At 36.8% G+C, this 18,427-nt stretch overlaps 2 protein-coding genes across 5 annotated transcripts; one reads left to right on the forward strand and one right to left on the reverse strand.

The window, feature by feature from the left end:
* Positions 1 to 980: 980 nt before the first annotated feature.
* Positions 981 to 1,691, forward strand: LOC142504925 (putative mitochondrial protein AtMg00310). Its single transcript, XM_075617764.1, has one exon. The coding sequence runs from the start codon at positions 981 to 983 to the stop codon at positions 1,689 to 1,691; it is 711 nt and encodes a 236-aa protein (XP_075473879.1).
* Positions 1,692 to 11,648: 9,957 nt separating this feature from the next.
* LOC142505341 (putative glutamate carboxypeptidase AMP1) lies at positions 11,649 to 17,992 on the reverse strand. Of its 4 annotated transcripts, none has more exons than XM_075618286.1 (10): positions 16,974 to 17,992; positions 15,760 to 16,002; positions 14,702 to 14,854; positions 14,497 to 14,565; positions 13,554 to 13,635; positions 13,320 to 13,403; positions 13,074 to 13,162; positions 12,672 to 12,785; positions 12,391 to 12,525; positions 11,649 to 11,986 (listed from the first exon to the last, which is right to left on the reverse strand). In XM_075618286.1, exons 1-10 carry the CDS (start codon positions 17,916 to 17,918, stop codon positions 11,810 to 11,812), a joined length of 2,091 nt encoding a protein of 696 aa, XP_075474401.1. In that variant the 5' UTR covers positions 17,919 to 17,992; the 3' UTR covers positions 11,649 to 11,809. The 4 variants fall into 4 exon arrangements, with proteins under 4 accessions (XP_075474401.1, XP_075474400.1, XP_075474402.1 ...); XM_075618285.1 differs by having other exon boundaries at positions 13,554 to 13,641; XM_075618287.1 differs by having other exon boundaries at positions 12,363 to 12,525; positions 13,554 to 13,641.
* Positions 17,993 to 18,427: the final 435 nt, after the last annotated feature.

Consider the following 18,427-nt stretch of genomic DNA (forward strand, 5'->3'; position numbering starts at 1 on the left):
GAGCTGCTCTTGATAGTTGGAATGAAACCATTATCACTTTGATTCCGAAAGTACGACATCCTATGACTATGAAGGACTTTCGTCCCATTAGTCTGTGCAATGTTTGTTATAAGATTGTCGCTCGAGCCTTGACTAACAGACTAAGATCAATACTTGAACACTCAGTTAACGAGTTCCAGAGCGCTTTCATCCCAGGACATTTGATTTCAGATAATATTATCCTGGGTTTTGAGACACTTCATTGGATGAGGTGTAGAAAAGGAGGTCACAAGGGGTATGCGGCATTGAAACTCGATATGAGTAAAGCATATGATCGGGTTGAGAGGAGTTTTCTTGAGGGTATTATGATTAAACTGGGTTTCTTGGCTATTTGGGTGGATAAGGTCATGAGATGTGTTCGGACAGTGCATTATACCTTTTCGGTTAATGGAGAGTTGGTTGGTAATCTTATTCCAAGCAGGGGGCTGCGGCAAGGAGATCCTCTCTCCACATATCTTTTCGTTTTATGTGCCCAGGGATTATCCTCTGCGCTCCTCTCTTTTGAAGCGAGAAAATTTATTTCTGGTGTTCGAATTGCTCCTGATTGTCCTTCAATTGCTCACCTGTTTTTTGCAGATGATAGCCTTTTATTCTTTAAGGCTACTATGCAAAATTGTGCAGGAGTGCTTAGTTGCTTGCATTTATATGAAAAAGCCTCGGGACAATTGATCAATTTTGAGAAATCCTTTTTATCCTTCAGCCCGAATACTAATGTAATGGTGATGGATACTATTAAATCAATGCTAGCTATTCCAGTTGTGCAGGGTTTTGAAGTGTATTTGGGAATACCATTTTTTTCTGCCAGGAATAAAAAGTTACAATTCCGGTATTTGGTGGAAAGAGTGGTAAAGAGGATGCAGTGATGGAGTGGTAAATTATTCTCAGTTGGGGGTAAAGAAACTTTGTTAAAATCTGTTGTCCATTCTATTCCTACGTATGCAATGTATTGTTTTCGTATCCCAAAGTCCATATGTGAAGAGATAGAAAAGGCTTGTGCGAATTTTTGGTGGGGTGAGGAAGTAGGAAGGAAGAAGTTGCATTGGAAATCTTGGAAAGCTCTTTGCAGGCCAAAGTGTATGGGAGGTTTGGGTTTCCGTCATCTTGAGACTTTTACTAAAAATTTGTTGGCTAAGAAAATTTGGCGCATAATAGTAAAACCACAATTTTTGGTTGCACGAGTTCTCAAGGCGAGATATTTCCGTCATCAAGATATTATGGATGCCTCTTTGGGGAGTAATCCATCCTATATCTGGAGATATATTATGTGGAGCCGGTCTATTATGGAGAAAGGGTTGCTTTGGCATGTGGGAAATGGAGAACACATCTCTACTTTTGATAATCGTTGGATACCTGGTGGAGGATTTCTCGCGCCCACTCTATCTGACCGGGCTGAGTATGGAACAGTGAACACTCTTATCACCAATGGTAGATGGAATGATCAGATAGTGAACACAATTTTTCAGCCCCACATTGCGTCTAATATTTTATCTATCCCTTTATCGGCTTCAAGGCGAGTAGATTTTCGTTATTGGTTTATTGACTCTAAAGGAAAATATTCGGTAAAAGAGGGATACAAAGTGGAAATTGGTCTCTATGATTCTCCTTCACATAGCTCGACTCTGCCTCTAAAGGATTGGTGGAAATTCCTATGAGCTCTTTCCCTCCCTCCAAAGGTACGTATTTTCTTGTGGCGTGCGTTGAATGATATAATCCCAACATCTGTCAACCTGAGTGCTCATCATGTGCCGACCTCTGGAGTTTGTCCTCTTTGTAATTATGGCCTAGATACAACAAGCCATGCTTTGTTTGCATGCCCTATTATTAAACCATGCTAGTAATATTCTGGGTATTGGCTATTTTTGAAAGGAGTTCGGTTTTTGGATGTGTTTGATATTTTCATTGGGATGAAGGAGAAACTGGGTAAACTGAAATTTGAATTCTTTGCTATGCGTACTTATGCTGTGTGGAGCGAGAGACTCAAGATTGTACACAAGCAGAAAAGCACTATGAAGGTTCTTAATGTTGATTGGAGTGAGGCTTTACTGCATGAATTCCAGTCTGCTCAAAGCTCACATTTGAAAACCACATGTCCGCCTACTGCACCCCCTTCACCTTGCTCGTGGATAGCACCTCCTTTCAATCAGCTTTGTCTTGATGTGGACGCAGCGTATAAGGAAACCTCTAATCAATTTGCGATTGGCGGGGTGGTAAGAGATCACGAAGGCAGGATGGTACTAGCGTTTGGTATGACGATTTTTAAGCCTCAGTCGGTGGCCCTCGCCAAACTTGAAGCGATTGCTGCTGGGATAAGGGTGGTGAAGGAGCACATTAACTCGGATTCTCTTCTGGCGGTGCAAGCAGTCATGTGTCCAGAGGAAGATCTGAGTTATGTTGGATCTTGTGCGGAGGATATTAGACTACTTCTTGAGCAAAATGGCGTTCGACATCTCTTTCATGTTAGGCGATCTGTCAATACGATTGCACATGCTCTAACTTCTTTTGCTATTTTTTCTCCCGATCCTTTTGTTTGGAAGAATGGGAGTTTTCCTTATTGGTTAGTAAAACTTGTAAATCCAGACTCTGTCATCTCTTAATAAATTTGCAAGTTTTCCTCAAAAAAAAAATGTCATTTATTTAAAATAAAAATTTTATTATAAATTTGAATGAAGGAATACAACACATAAAAATAAATCACATTTGCATAAAATTAAAAAAAACATATAAATTAAACGTGAAGATAAGTTATAAAATACTAATTCAAATATTGTTGCTGTATTGTAATCAAATATATTCAATTGAGTCGGCACGAAGTTGGTGATGTATATGGCTGTCACGTATTTCAGAAAAAATTTTCGGAGATAATCATGAAATCATCGATTTTCTTCTGGTATTTTTGAATAATTCACGAAATTTCTAAAAAAATCTCTATTATATTTCGAAAAAAATAGGATTTTAGAAAGAAAAAAAATATATTAAACATAAAATTGAGATAATGAAAATAGTAGAGAGAATATTTTTGGAAAGATTTATGATATAGAATAATGTGTTTAAATATTTGAAATAATTTGTGAAATGTAAATATTTATAGATGAATATGTGGTTTTTTTTTAATTAAAATTAAAATAGGCGTTATTTAACCGTTAAATAGTCGTTCAATTTTTCTTAAAAATATTTAACCGTTAAAAAATTTTCCATATTTTTTTTTAAAAAAAGTATATTACAATATTTAAATTAATTTTAAAACAAAAAAAACTAAAATAGTTAAAAAAATTAAGATGACATGTGGGCTGGGCCAACGCTGTTGCCCATCCCTCACGCTCCAGATAAATATTTTAAAATAAATAAATAAATTTTCAGTCTGGATGTTTAAATAATTGAACATTATGTGGTTAAGTGGATGGTTGATTAACGTCCATCCACATTATTAGTGTTCAAACACATGGTTTTGAGTACCAATATCGATGCTCTAAGGCACATGAAAGATGCGATTGAAAAAGTTTTTGTGAGAAAAGACAAAAATATCAACCGTCATGATAGAAAAGAACTCGACACCCAAGTGATTGATGGGTTAGTCTCCAAGAAGTTTATAAATTTTGGTCGCTAATAATTTGCAATCCCATTGATAAAAAAATTTCCTCACTTCAATGAAAAGACTACTCAGATTTTGCATGAAATGTTGGCAACAAAGTAAAGCTACTTAGATCAGATCAAACTCAGCTCAGTATTTCCGGGAAATAGTTTCAACCAGGGGCATACAGCGCAAGCTTACCAAGATTTTGAGTCTAGAAGGCTGAAGTTTTATGTTAAACTTAATTGATAAAAAAATTCGACTATAGATATACATGTTATTTTAATCTTGGAAAAAACTTGTGTGAGACGATCTCACGCAAGTATTTTGTGAGACATATCTCTTATTTGGGTCATCCATGAAAAAATATTACTTTTTATACTAAGAATACTTTTTATTGTGAATATCGGTAGGGTTGACCCGTCTCACAGATAAAGATTTGAGAGACCGTCTCATAAGAGACCTACTCTTTAATCTTTTAGTCGATACAATCTTTTTTTTTTTTCATTTTTTGAATATTAATCTCACCAATAATTATTTTTAAAAATTATTATATTAATATTATTAATTTTATAATCTTCATGTTTTCTAAATTTAAAATGTACATTATTGTGAGAAAATTTGATTTAATGAATAATAATTTGTTTTCTCATGTAACTTGAAAAGCTATCTTACTTATAATATTTTTGACAAATAAAATATAATTTTTAAAATATAGTTTATGTTAATATCTTAGTATATTGTCAAAAAAAAAATTATCCATGATACAAAATTTATTGTTTTAGATTTAAATAAATACCAATTGATTTATATAATAAGAAGAAATATAATATATGCAGTAGATCAACTAAATAATTTTATTTTTACTTCTAACAATATAAAAAATTGTTTATTTGTTTTATATTGATAGCTAGCTTCTAACTACCAATCAATATGATAAGTGCATTCAAATTCTTCATGCATTTGTCATTGTTGATCTAAACTATTGAAATCAAGGCAAAATAGAGACCGGGCTTGTAGCCCAGTGGTCTCGCCCGTCAGATTAGCTGGCTCCCCTCCCCGGGTTCGATTCCCCCTCCCCGCTTGTGTTGTAATAAGATAAAAAAAATTGTTAGAAGAAAAACAATACATAATATGGAGGCAAAACTCCATTGATGAACGAGCAAGCTTTTCCCCAATATAACAAGCTGTATTTTGTAAATGAAAATCCGAATCTCAACTATCACAAGTCAACCTATTTATACCAACAGTAAGGAAGGACAAATGCAACTAATAAAATGTGTTTCAGCAAAATGACTTCTAATATTCCCCCTCAAGATGGGGAGTGAATATTTTCAATTCCTATCTTGACCATCAGTGCTCGAAGCTTTGCAGGAAGAAGAGCCTTAGTGAACATATCTGCAAATTGTAAGTGGGAGGCAACGTGCATCAATTGGATGATGCCTGACTGTATTCTTTCCCGCATAATGTGACAGTCAATTTCAATATACTTTGTACGTTCATGAAATACAGGGTTGGATGCTATATGAATGGCTGCTTGATTGTCATAAAACAGCCTCACTGGTACGTCAGTTACCGTGCACAAATCTCAGAGCAATGAAATCATTCAGACGGCTTCACAAGTAGCATTTTCCATGGACCTGTACTCGGCTTCAGCAGAAGATTTAGACACATTTTGTTGCTTCTTTGATTTCCAGGAAACTAATGAGCTGCCCAGCATCACACAAAATCCAGTGACTGAGCGACGTGAATCAGGGCATGCAGCCCAATCAGAGTCAGAGAACACATGCAATTTGGCTTCGGTTTTCGAACTACAGAAACAAACCATGTCCTGCTGTACCCTTCACATATCTCAGAACTGAATATACAGATTGCAAATGAGCAGATCGTGGTGCCGAGACAAACTGACTAAGTCTGTTTACTGGATAAGCCAAGTCCGGACGTGTGATAGTGAGGTAAAGTAGCTTTCCTACAAGCTTAAGATATAGGGACGGGTCTGCTAATAACTCGCCATCATCTTGACTGAGCTTCGAATTAGCATCCATGGGAGTAGTGCGGGGTTTACTCCCAATGAGTCCGGCTTCAGCGACTAACTGAAGTGCATAATGACGCTGACATATGTATATACCTCGTGAAGATCTGGCTACCTCAATGCCCAAGAAATACTTCAAGTCGCCCAAGTCTTTTAGCTTGAATTGCATGTTCAAGAAAAGTTTCAAACTCTCAGCTTCAGTGTCGTTATTTGTGGCAATTACTATGTCATCCACATATACCAACAAAGCCAAGAACACATCACCGTGTGTACGAACGAATAAGGAGCTGCCCGCATGTAATTGAACGAAACCAATCTTGAGAAAAGTAGAAGAGAACTTAGCAAACCATTGCCGAGAGGCTTGTTTGAGCCCGTATAGGGATTTTTGTAGCTTGCAAACGGCATTAGGTGGCAAAGATTCCCCCTTTCGTTCATATCAAGGAGGAAGTGACATGTAAACCTCCTCAAATAAATCATCATGCAAAAATGCATTGTTCACATCAAGTTGCATCAAGGACCATCCTCGAATGGCTGCTAAAGCTAACAAAGTTCGGACTGTGATCAACTTAGCAACAGGAGAAAAGGTCTCAAAATAATCCACCCTTTCTTGTTGCGTATACCCTTTTGCAACTAAGCGGGCCTTATATCGTTCAAGAGTCCCATCTGCTAGAAACTTGGCTTTGTAGACCCATTTGCAACCAACAACGTGTTTCCCAGGGGGCAAGGAAACAATGGTACAAGTGTCATTGCTCTCTAAAGCACACAACTGATCAGTCATGGCCTGATACCATTATGGGTGCTGAACAGCCTGAGAAAATGTGTGAGGCTCATGAATGGATGAAATATTGTTGACAAAAGCTCGGTAGGAATGGGAGAGCCGATGAGTGCTAAGAACCAATGACAGGGGGTGAGCAGTAGATGGCTCGGGTGAGCATGAGGAAGTAGCAAAACAATGATAGCCATGTAAGTGACTAGGCTTGGTGGATACTCTTTTGGAATGAGATTGCGGTAGTGGTTCAGTAGCTGGTGATGGTAGATGAGTATGTGTGGGAAGGACACTTTCAGAAAAAAAATGAGAAGAAGAGTCGGGTGGAGATGATTGTTCTGCAAACAGGAAAATTTGCTCATGTTAAACAACATCCCGAGATATATAAACGTCATTGGTGTCAATGTTGAGAAGTTTGTAGGCTTTATAACCTATGGGATAGCCAAGAAATATAGATTTGATGGCACTCGGAGAAAATTTGGAGCGTTGGCTCAAAAGTGTAGAGCCATAACAAAGGCATCCGAACGATCTAAGGTGAGAATAGGCTGGCAGCTTCTGAAACAACAACTCAAAAGGACTTTTATAAGAAAGGCGTGGAGAAGGAGTTCGGTTAATAAGGTAAACTGCAGTGGAGACACAATCTCTCCAATAGACCAAAGGAACATGTGATTGAAACAACAAAGCTCGAGCTACATTCAAGATGTGTTGATGTTTTCGTTCCACAACGGAATTTTGTTGTGGTCGTTCAACACATGAATGATATGATACAATTCCCTCGGTCTTGAAAAAAATGGAGAAATTCAATTCTGGAGCATTGTCGGAACGAACAGATTTGACCTTGGAACCAAATTGTGTATGGACCAACTTGCAAAAATCAGGGAAGATACGGAAGACATCAGATTTGGCTTTCATCAAATATATCCAAGTGTATCGTGTGTGATCATCAACAATGGTAAAGAAATACTTGTATCCTTCAACACTCAAAGGATGAAATGGACCCCAAACATCAATGTGAATTAGTTCAAAAGGAATATCACAAGTTAGATTGTTGGGAGAAAATGATAGTCTTTTTTGTTTAGCTAAGTGACAAACTGAACAGTCAAGTACATCATTTGGATTTATTGAATCATCATGAACTAACTGGCCTAGTACAGATAACCTAGGTGAAGAGGGATGCCCCATTCTATAATGCCATAATTGGCTATGAGTAAGAGAAAAATTACAAATTGCAGGAGTGTTGGATGGATTCAGAACATAAAGGTTACCAACGCAGCTACCCATCCCAATCTTCCTTTCCTTGGTGATATCGTGAATGACACAAAAATAAGAAGAAAAGGACACAGAACACTTCAGATGTTCGGTTAGAGAACTAACAGAAACAAGATTCAAATGGAAGCTGCCAACAAAAAGTACATTCTCTAGTATCAAGTCAGGGGACAACAAAACAGATCCTATATGTGTTGCTACCACTGTGGAATTTTCCGGTAGTGTGACTGTGGAATTTTTGGATTTATAGGAATGAAAGTACGCAAGATAATAGCAAATATGATGTGTGGCTCCTGTGTCCAAGACCCAATGATTATTAAGGATAGAAGAATCATAGAAGGACAATGAAGAGATACCATTGAGACACGATGCAGATGCCTCAAGCTGTTTAGAATCCACGGTGGTGCCATAGCCAAGCTGCAGTTGAGTACTCAAGAAGGAAAGGAGCTGCTTGCATTGTTCAGGACTTAGTGAATCATGTGCACTGCTGGTTGGTTGTGAATTGACTGGAGTATCAGCAACTCTAAAATGGTTTGCTCGAACTTTAGATACATTACTGGTGGATACAGAATGTTGCTTAGCTTGTATTTGAGATGACTTGGTGGATATCCATGCGATTGGTAGCATTTATCAATAGTATGACCCCAATAATGACAGTGAGAACAGGTTGGCAGATCTGACTTTCTACCTTTATCACTTTTACCATATGAAGGTCCCTTGACAAACACAGTGCTCGGAGTAGGGAATGAGTGTGAAGAGTGATCCAGTGAGGAACTAGAAACGTCAAAATGTATGGATCGTTGACGTTCTTCCTGAACCACCAATGAGAAGATCTTTGAAATTACAGGAATTGGATCCATCATCAGAACTTGAGCACGAATCTGGGCATATAACTCATTAAGTCCCATCAGAAATTGCATAACACAGTCTTAATTTTGGTATTTCACCCAATCTTTCATAGAACCACAATTACACACTGATACCGGCTAAAAATCCTTCAATTCATCCCACAAAGTTCTCAAACGAGTATAGCAAGTGCTAACATCCATTGAATCTTGTTGCAAATCAGTCAATAGCCTTTTGATTTGAAAAATTCGAGGTGCATTGCTTTGATGAAACCTTTTGCGGAGATCTATCCAAATCTCATGTGAAGTAGCCATATACATGAGGCTATCAGCTATTTCTCGACTCACGGCATTAAGTAGCCATGAAATCACCATGCTATTGCATCTAACCCAAGCACCATACAACAGATCTTCGAGAGGAGGACGCACAAACGTTCCATCAACGAAAACAAGCTTATTCTTAGCAGTAAGTGCCATAAACATCGCACGACTCCAGGTATTGTAATTGTTACCTGTAAGGGAGTGAGATACAAGCACTAGACCAGGATGATCACCATTTTGGAGAAAATACGGGCTGTTCGAATCATCGATAATTTTCTCATTCTGCGAAGTCGTAGCTTAGAGATGTAGCGCATTAGCTTTCACCATGGCGAGAACAGAGTAGCGATCGGATTTATTGCTCTGATAACATATTAGAAGAAAAACGAGATATAATATGGAGGCAAAACTCCATTGATGAAAGAGCAACCTTTTCCCCAATATAACAAGCTGTATTTTGTAAATGAAAATCTGAATCTCAACTACCACAAGTCAACCTATTTATACCAACAGTAAAGAAGGACAAATGCTATTAATAAAACGTGTTTCAGCAAAATGACTTCTAATAAAAAGAAATCAAGGAAAATATATATATATACACAAACACAAAAACACATAGGGGGTTGGGTTGGGCCACTATAGTAGATACGCCACTGGTTTCAACATTTTGGACCAGTCTTGTTTTTGCATAAAATGTTGAATAAAACCACTTAGATCCCTGAAGTTCATTATTGCTTTACCTTCCGATGATGTCTTCCAGTAGTAACGAGGCGACAACATTCTACAAAGACAAAGTGACATGTATTGTCCAACTAATGGATGGATACATAAAAACTGATAGGATGAAACACACATATTCTCGAAGTTCTTCACCCATCATATGCAAAAGAGAGGTCATATTGAAGTTCAACCAATTCGCTCTAGAGAATAGGTTTTTAACGACATCTAACAAGGCTGTGAGATTTCAGCTAGACTTTTGTCTCATTAGGTTTTTTACTAAGATTTTAACGAGATACATGCGTCAGAATAGAGATGACAATTTCCTCTAAATCCTGACGGATAATCTGATATCCAACCCGAATGGAGAAGAGTATGAAGAAGATTTTTTACCCTATTAAATAAATGGGTAATTGGTTCGGGTATGGAGATTTTCAGGTATGTGAATGGAGGCGGGTTTTAAAATTTTTTATTTATATCCGACCCGAATACCCGATCAACTTTATATATTTATTAATATTTAATACTATATATGTGATTTTTTTGTTATGATGTTAATTCTAATATGCTTTTGTTGAATGATATTAGTTTGATGAAATGAAAAAAATTATTAGCGTATAATTGATGTTATTTTTGTAGGATAATGATGTTATGATAAATTATTTCTAATATTTTGTTATATTTTCTAATGTTTAATTTGCTAATTTTTGTGTTTAATTTTATTTCATTATCGTTCTCAACAATTTAATAAATATTTATAGCATACTCAAAATAATTCAAAATTTGAGAAAATACAATTATAGATGATAATAAGGTATTTGGATAAGACATGTATTTCTAATACACTGATGAGTATAAGAATGATAATGAAATTGAATATTCGGTGAAGATGAGGACGTAGACGAAAATAAATATAATAAATGAGGATGAAGACGGAGAATATGAAATCTTACAAAAAAACCCAACCCATTGATATGTTTTTGTTTAATTATATTAGTTGGATGAAATGAAAAAAAAAATATTAATATAGAATTGATATTATTTTTGTAAGATAATGATGTAATGATCAATTGTTTCTAATATTTTGTTATTTCTTCAATAATGTTAAATTTGTTAATTTTTATATTTAATTTTATTTCCTTATTGTTTTCAAGAATTTAATAAATATTCATAGTTCACTCGAAATAATTCAAAATTTGAGAAAATGTAATTATATGTGATAAAAAGATATTTGGGGTAAGATATGTACATATAATACTCTGACGATTATGTGGATGAGGATGAAATTGAATAGCCAATGAAGATGAGGATGTAGACGGAGATAAATATGATAAATGAGGATGTAAACGAAGAATATGAAATTCTACCAATACCCAAACCATTGATACACTTTTGTTATATGATATTATTTAGATTTAATGAAAAATTACTAGTATAGAATTTATATTATTTTTGTAGGATAATGATGTTAGGATAACTTGTTTATAATATTTTGTTATTTATTTTATAATGTTTATTTTGCTAATTTTTATATTTAATTTTATTTCCTTGTAGTTCTCGACAATTTACTAAATATTGATAGTGTATTCCAAATAATTCAAAATTTGAAAAAATACAATTATGGATAGTCATAAGATATTTGAGCAGGATATTGATATCTAATACTCTGAAGAGTATCAATATGATGATGAAATTGAATACCCGATGAAGATGTAGACGGAGATAAATATGATAAATGAAGATGAAAAAAGAGAATATGAAATTTTACTCAAACTTAACTCATTGTCATCCCAATGTCGAAAGACATCCAAAGAGAGGAATATTGTGATATTATAAATGTCAAGATGATCAAAGATTATGGTAATCAGGCAGAAATCATAATCAAATATTTTGAACTATGGTAAAAAAAATGTGATTACATTCACATTTTTTTGCTACATCACACTTTAACATGTTTAGGAATTTTTTTTGTATCTGTAAATATATCAGACATAATCTTTTTGATAGATTGATTTTGCATAAATTTGCATCATATTTTAGTTAATCTTTAATTTCTTTTACAACATAAATAGATTTGAGTTGGCAAGCAATTGCATATTCCAAGATCAAATTTATTTATTTTGTTTGTTAGATTTGAAACAAGCGGCACTATATGTGCGTGTATTTGTGTGTTCATTTCATGTGAAACGATATAAAAGAGCCTTTTCCTTTTTTAGACATAATCGTTATACACACTTTGCCACACAATCTTGAAAATATTAAGTTAATTCACCTCTCAAAGTATACGCAGCTCTTTGAATGGCCCTTGCAACTCTCCATATCTCATGCCTAAGTATTGCCTCCCTCTTTTCTTCCTTCGTCCTCGGAGATATTGCATCTGCTATTCCCGGAAAGAACGAAATCTTGCTTTCGGGATCACCACGAGGTCCATAAACCTTGCATTAAACAACCTCAATCATGTAAGAATCGAATGGCAAATATCCAACACCACACATCATATCTCGGATGATAATACGCCTATGTCCCATCCACGAAATGATTATTCCAGAACACTAGATGACTCGATCATACAGCCTTACAAACATGGACTGGGGAGGGGGGTGTCGATAAATTCCGTTTTTTTTCCAATAAATGTACATATTATAAAAGACGTTTTAAGTTTTGATCCCTATAAGATATATGATTTGAAAATTTGTCCCCTGATTTTGGGCACCGGCTATGACCGTGGTTATAAACCCATTCATGTTTTGATATTTGAGTGTCCATTTTCCTTGAGAAACGCACAAAAAATGCAGAATTGTGATTGCAAACCAGTTCAGCATTTGAAGTGTGTTCTCACAAGATGTTTGAACCATTGCCGTCCGGTGAGCCCTTCTGAGTCTGTAAATCCTCTTTCAGCGAGCATTAGTCGATCATTCAATATGCGCCTCCGCAGTATAGAAAAGTCATCCAGGCTCTGATCCCCTCTAAGTTTCTGCAGTGAAATCATATCACAATAATGAACTCATCCCACACTACATTTGCTTTTCCAACTTCAAAGAACGTGAACTTCAAATAAGTGAAGAAAGTTTGTATTCGAGGTCTTAGAATGGGGCATTGAAAGTAGTTTCTTCATCTAACCTTGGCTTCCCCCTCAGAGTCCGCAGCAGCATGAGCAAATTCTTCGATGGCAGCGGCTATGGGTTGTGATGATACGTTTCCCTCTAACAAGTTGTTTAAGACATTTTCGTACTCCTACAAAATACATGCCTGTTAAACTACACGAGCGCAATGGACACGTCCCTAAAAGCTAACAAACACACGAATTTTTGTAAGACATGGAACAAGAGCTTTTCAGAAACGAGTAGCAATCAATCTCTCCATATTACAAAAGTAATAGCTATTGTTCTACATGTGTCATATGGCATTATAAAGTAGATATTAATACACAAGCAGAAGTCAAATTCTTTTAGTAGGCTATCCCCATTGCACGAATATACAAACATAGAAATCTTTTACAGAGCAAAGTCTATGGTGTATTACCAGTAATTCAGTAGCATATGAAACATAGTTAAAAGGCAAAATTGGATCATCGGCTAGATGAAGCGTCACTAGGCCCCACACTCCTGCCACTGAATTCCAAAGAGGAAGAAGATGACAATAAAGTGAGACGAGAGTTGTGACACAAAAAACTTACAAGACTCCGAAAAAGATACAGGAGCTGGAAAGTAACTAAAACAGGAATTTGCTGACAATTAAAGGCAAACATTAAACAAAACCAGACACTACCTGCTACGTGCCGTTGAAATGAGGGATCCCCAAAGTTCGCCATCCAACTATAGGAGTCAAAAGCTGTGTGATAGACAGGAAAATCTGCTCGAGAATGAATATGACTTTAGGGAAGTTGTTTAAGACGAATGAGACACACGCACACACTTCAAATAATAGAAAATGACTCGGTATATTCTATCCAAATTCTTGTAAATCAGCAAGCACGGGAAGCGCAGGGCGGAGAAGAGGTACCACTTCCGAAGTATAAATCAACTGAAGGAATCCCCACGTGTTGCAAAAATGGAGCAAAATCTGAATCAACTCTGCTCAGTCTCTGAATCTGGCCACCAAATTAAATCCATAAATTTCCAAGCCAGTAACTGAACAGACTAGCAAGAGATAGTGGAAGGGAGTGAAATGGAAAGAAGGGGCCACCCATGAGATAAATATAAATATATACATAAATATGATTGAACATTTGTGAACTACTAGAGGCTGTAAAGGCACATAATTATCCAATATAATAACTAAAAGTATGCCTGGAATTATCATGGGTTGCACAGAGTAATTCTACTCATCTTAACCCGACTTTAGCCCGTGCAGTTTAGTTGATTATATATCAATAATGGCTTCAGCTAAAAATAAGCCATTATTGACTGCGAGTAATCCATTTAATTTTCCTCAAACAATCTTGCCATTTCATCGCTTGTCAAAGACAACATCCAGAATCAATTCTAAATACACAACCCTTCGCGTCATCAGACAAAAGTCAGGAATTTAAGTACAAAATATTAGAAACTACTTTTCCAAAAGGTCAAGCTTATGAGAGTTGTTACAACAACAATATGTATGCCTCCACACACCCACAGACGTGTAAGCCAATGACAGAAAAATATACTCAAAGTTATCATCCAATGAATACACATGTATGCTGGTCTGACATTAGGGAACAAAGACCACTCAAGATAACCTCATGAAATATATGGACTTTTGCATGCTAGGGATATTGAACCTCTGGCTTTGACTCAATTACTATGTTCAAAACCATTTTTTTTTTAAAACTATAACTTTGTGGATGTGTCCCAACAAAATTATTAAACCTTAACACATAGGCACACGCAAAGATTCAGAAATACAAAGAGGTGCATCAGAATTTCATTGCATAATTTTGGAGTTCATGCCTTAACCCACTTACGTTGACGCCTTTGTTGGCAGCCATCCATTGTTCATATAAAAATGCATTCTCTGAGTCAGGATCCTTAATCTGAGCAGAAAGTAAACATTGCCAGAAGGAAAATACTGAAAAATTAACATTATTATAATAATCATGTCAAAACCAATCACTGAAGGAGTCAACAAGCTATTACTAGTTACTATCATATCTAAGTCCCTCTACTTACCTTCTTCATAACCTCGACAAGAAGATCATCTAGCTGAGGAGTTGCACTAACAAATAAACCAGACCCTTGAACCGCACAGTCAACATTAAAATAAGCCACTGCTTTTGAACCAAGATTTGCATAGTTTTGTTCAACCCACTCAGTTGATCCTACCTGAAACCAATTAAATCAATAAGATGGATATCACACTTGAAGAAGCAGCTCGTGCGTGGTTTGATCACTTCCAGAATGTACACATGTATCAAAAGGAAAAGAGAACAAAAGTGCATGGACGTGATTACAAAAGGAGGGTACAGAATACACAAACTCAAGACAACACAATTTCAAAAAATATGCAGCATTAATTTATTTATGCCAACCCTATAACTATTTGATTTGGAATGAACCATAAATCCCATCGCAAGAATGCAGATTTCACGGTATCAAGAGACTTGTAATGGTTCTTAAACTAAATTTCAGCCCAAACTTTATTAAAATCCAATTGACACTAGGTTCATTCCTCCTGTTTAAGGCGGATTAGAATAATAGACAATGCAAAAGAGATCAAAATAAAGAAAAAAATTACTTTTAGGGTCTGATTCGATTTTCTTATGTGTGCAGAAGTAAATAGACAAAGCAGATGAGAGTAGCGTGCTAGGGCAAGCGCAAGCCAACAAATCGTGGTTTTAATTGGGCTTTTAATCCCAAAAAATTAAAAGCACGAGCCTACAATTCTTTCTTATGTCTGGTTTAATTCGGCTTTCAAAAATTAATAGCCCAAAAATACTTTAAACGCTAGGCCCGCCTTGAACCACCTAGGCCTGCCTAAGAGCGCCTAGGTGACCTTGACGCATAGGCTGGCACCTAGAACCTTTTTGGTGCGGTCAAGCGGCGCCTAGCGCCTCCTAGGCGGCCGCCTAGCCCGAGTTTTAGAACACTGCAATCACAGAAGCATGTGTCCACTTATATACCTTTCCCGACTCAATCATAGAAAAATGTACATTAATACAGCATGATTCCAAGCTTAGGTACAGAGAGTGAAAGATGCTGGCAATGACAGGTGGTCGGATATTACGTACCATTCCAAACTCTTCTGCATCCCAGCTGCAAAGAACGATTGTTCTCCTAGGATTCCAACCTGAATGCATAAGAAGAGCATATCGACGGGCAATGTCAAGTAGAGCAGCTGTTCCGCTATTTGGGTCGACAGCACCATAAGTCCATGCATCTCTATGGTTTCCAAGAAGCACAAAACGATCTGGCTCTTCTGTACCCCTTATTACTGCAAAAACATTATGGATGTTTGTCATCTTTTGTTCACCCTGAAAGTAGAATGGAAGACCAGTGTTACAGAGGTTAGATTTTAGTTACAGAGAAAGAACTCTTTAAATTATTCTCCAAGTGATTATTACTGCATTCCACAATTACAAGGTTCCAGCATATTTCTCGAACTTAGGACATACATATGCTAGTCATAGAAAGAAGATAATTTCATTTTATCCAGAAACTTGACTTTCAAAAAGGTTGATCAAAATTTCAAAAGCCACAAACTTATTTGTCCGCTAAAACAGCACACACACTAAAACAGGGAACAAAATCATTGGAACGTAAGCCCATGATGAGAGCCTAAACCAAAAAGACTACCAACTTCCTAGATGGAAGAGCCTTCTGAGTTTTTCAGTCACTCCACAACAAGTTGTGTAGCTGATGGGGGACAACATTGTCCATTACTTGAGAAACCGACACACATGATGGACCATTCCATACGGCTCTCATTCATTTATCAATATTATCAGTCCATATGTGAATATCACGTAATCGACACTAACCAATTGCAGGCCTTAAGGCCTTTGATCGTTGCTCATTCCATCATGTTGTTTGTTGATAAGAGTGCAAACAAGAGCTCAAACCCTGAATAACTGCTGGATGCATGATCCATTCGTGGTGGGATTTTTAATTGTTTCCAAACACAGGAGACATATAATAAAGTGCAAAATGAAAGGTCTTTCCAAGTTTCACTTAGAGCACTTTTCCTGAGGCCCACTTTGAATCAACTAAATGCAATTGGAAATTTGGAACAAACATCATCAACATTCGAAATGTAAAAAATTTATCAGAAAAGTAAGTGACTGTACATCCACAGGTTTATAATTCAAAATACAGAGCACACCCATTCAATCGACACCTTTGCATAAATAAAAATTGAAAATATCAAGAAAGCAAAGCGCAAACATTGGCTAAAAACACAGCCTCTGGTTATTATCGAGCGACAAGCATATATCATCCAACTGACCTCATACGTCAAATTGAGCATAATCGGGCCGGGTCCCACCTTAGTACTTGTGCTACCGCCACTCTTGAAAATCTTCCTCCACTCATACGGCACTTTAGCCTCCTCCAATGATATTAATATACTCTCCGCCGCAGCCTCCGACACCGGTAGTGAAGGGATTCCCGGAAATTTCTCCATCACCTTCGGATCCTTTAAGCCAAGTTTCTCACCACCTTCAACTCCGGCCCACCCGGGGCTAAGTGGGTCCCCCAACCCATTCATAACAGTCCCCCTCTCCACCCCTTCTCTATACCTATCATCACCACCCTCGGTGTACATCAGCACCGCTGCCAACCCGTGCGCCGCCGCATTCTCCACAGCCTCATACCTCGACATCTCTCCACCCCGGCGTAAAATCCCCACGCAGTCCTTAACCTCCACCCCGAGCAAAGCTAGCTCGCTGTAGTCCTGCTCCCGGCCGTAGTTGAGGAAAACAGCCTCACCATAAGCTGAACCGGAGGGGGAGTAGGCGTGGTACGGCCTCATAGCTCCATTTTGGGGGACACTAGGCTCTTCCAGAGAGACAGACAGAATGGTTCCATCGACAAAGTGAGCGGTGAGGGACGCGTGCTTAGGATATGACAGGAGGGAGGAGAAGTTGACGAAACGAGTGGTGAGGCCATGGGATTGGAAGTGGGTGTAGACGTAAAGCGCGGTGGAGAGGGACAGAGGAGTCCCTGCTAGGTGGGGGTGGAGGGTGAGGTCCCGGAGGTAGGCGGCGACGGTTTCATTGTTGGCGGCAGAAGTAAATGCGTCCCGGTAGTGGAGAGTGTTCCGGTCACTCACAGGGGCAGTTGCGGCAGAGGGAAGGCGGCGGAGCTGGTGGTATAAGGTGGTGTAGAGGGTGAGCAAGATGAGCGTAGAGGCGAAGAGGAAAGAGCATGAGGTTTTCCCTTCGATTAGCATTTTTAGACGACGGCGACGGTGTGAAGTTCAACCAGATCAATACAAATTTAGTGAAGTTTATGTATTCGAAAATTTTTATTATAATCAAATTTCAATTATAATTATTATTTATAGATTTTTGTTAATTGATGTGACATTGTAATATCATATTTGTATTAAAAATTTATTTAAAAAAGAAAATAAATAATTAAAATTAAATTTTCACAATATAAAATAGATAAAATATATTAGTTCAAATATTTAGTTATATATATATTTGATATTATAATCATATTAAAATTAATAAGGGTCTAAATTATTTTTAAAACTTAAAGTACAATATATGATAATATTTAAAAAAGATGAAAATATAAATGATCAAGATCATCATTATATTAGAAAGTGTTGAAAATAAATGGAATTATAATTTTAACTCATTTAAAGTTTTTTGTTATAATCATCGTATCATTGTAATGTCAAAAAAATATTAATTTATTTATCCAAAATTAAAAAAACTCCAAATAACTTTT

This window comes from Primulina tabacum, chromosome 10 (assembly GCF_025594145.1).
Source record: "Primulina tabacum isolate GXHZ01 chromosome 10, ASM2559414v2, whole genome shotgun sequence".
Taxonomy (NCBI): Eukaryota; Viridiplantae; Streptophyta; class Magnoliopsida; order Lamiales; family Gesneriaceae; genus Primulina; species Primulina tabacum.

Coding starts and splice junctions, on each gene's coding strand:
- LOC142505341 (XM_075618285.1), bottom strand. CDS start 17,918: ATGCTAATCGAAGGGAAAACCTCATGCTCTTTCCTCTTCGCCTCTACG. Junction 14,855..15,759: donor ATGCAGAAGAGTTTGGAATG/GTACGTAATATC, acceptor AATTGGTTTCAG/GTAGGATCAACTGAGTGGGT. Junction 14,566..14,701: donor TTGTCGAGGTTATGAAGAAG/GTAAGTAGAGGG, acceptor CTTTCTGCTCAG/ATTAAGGATCCTGACTCAGA.
- LOC142504925 (XM_075617764.1), top strand. CDS start 981: ATGTATTGTTTTCGTATCCCAAAGTCCATATGTGAAGAGATAGAAAAG.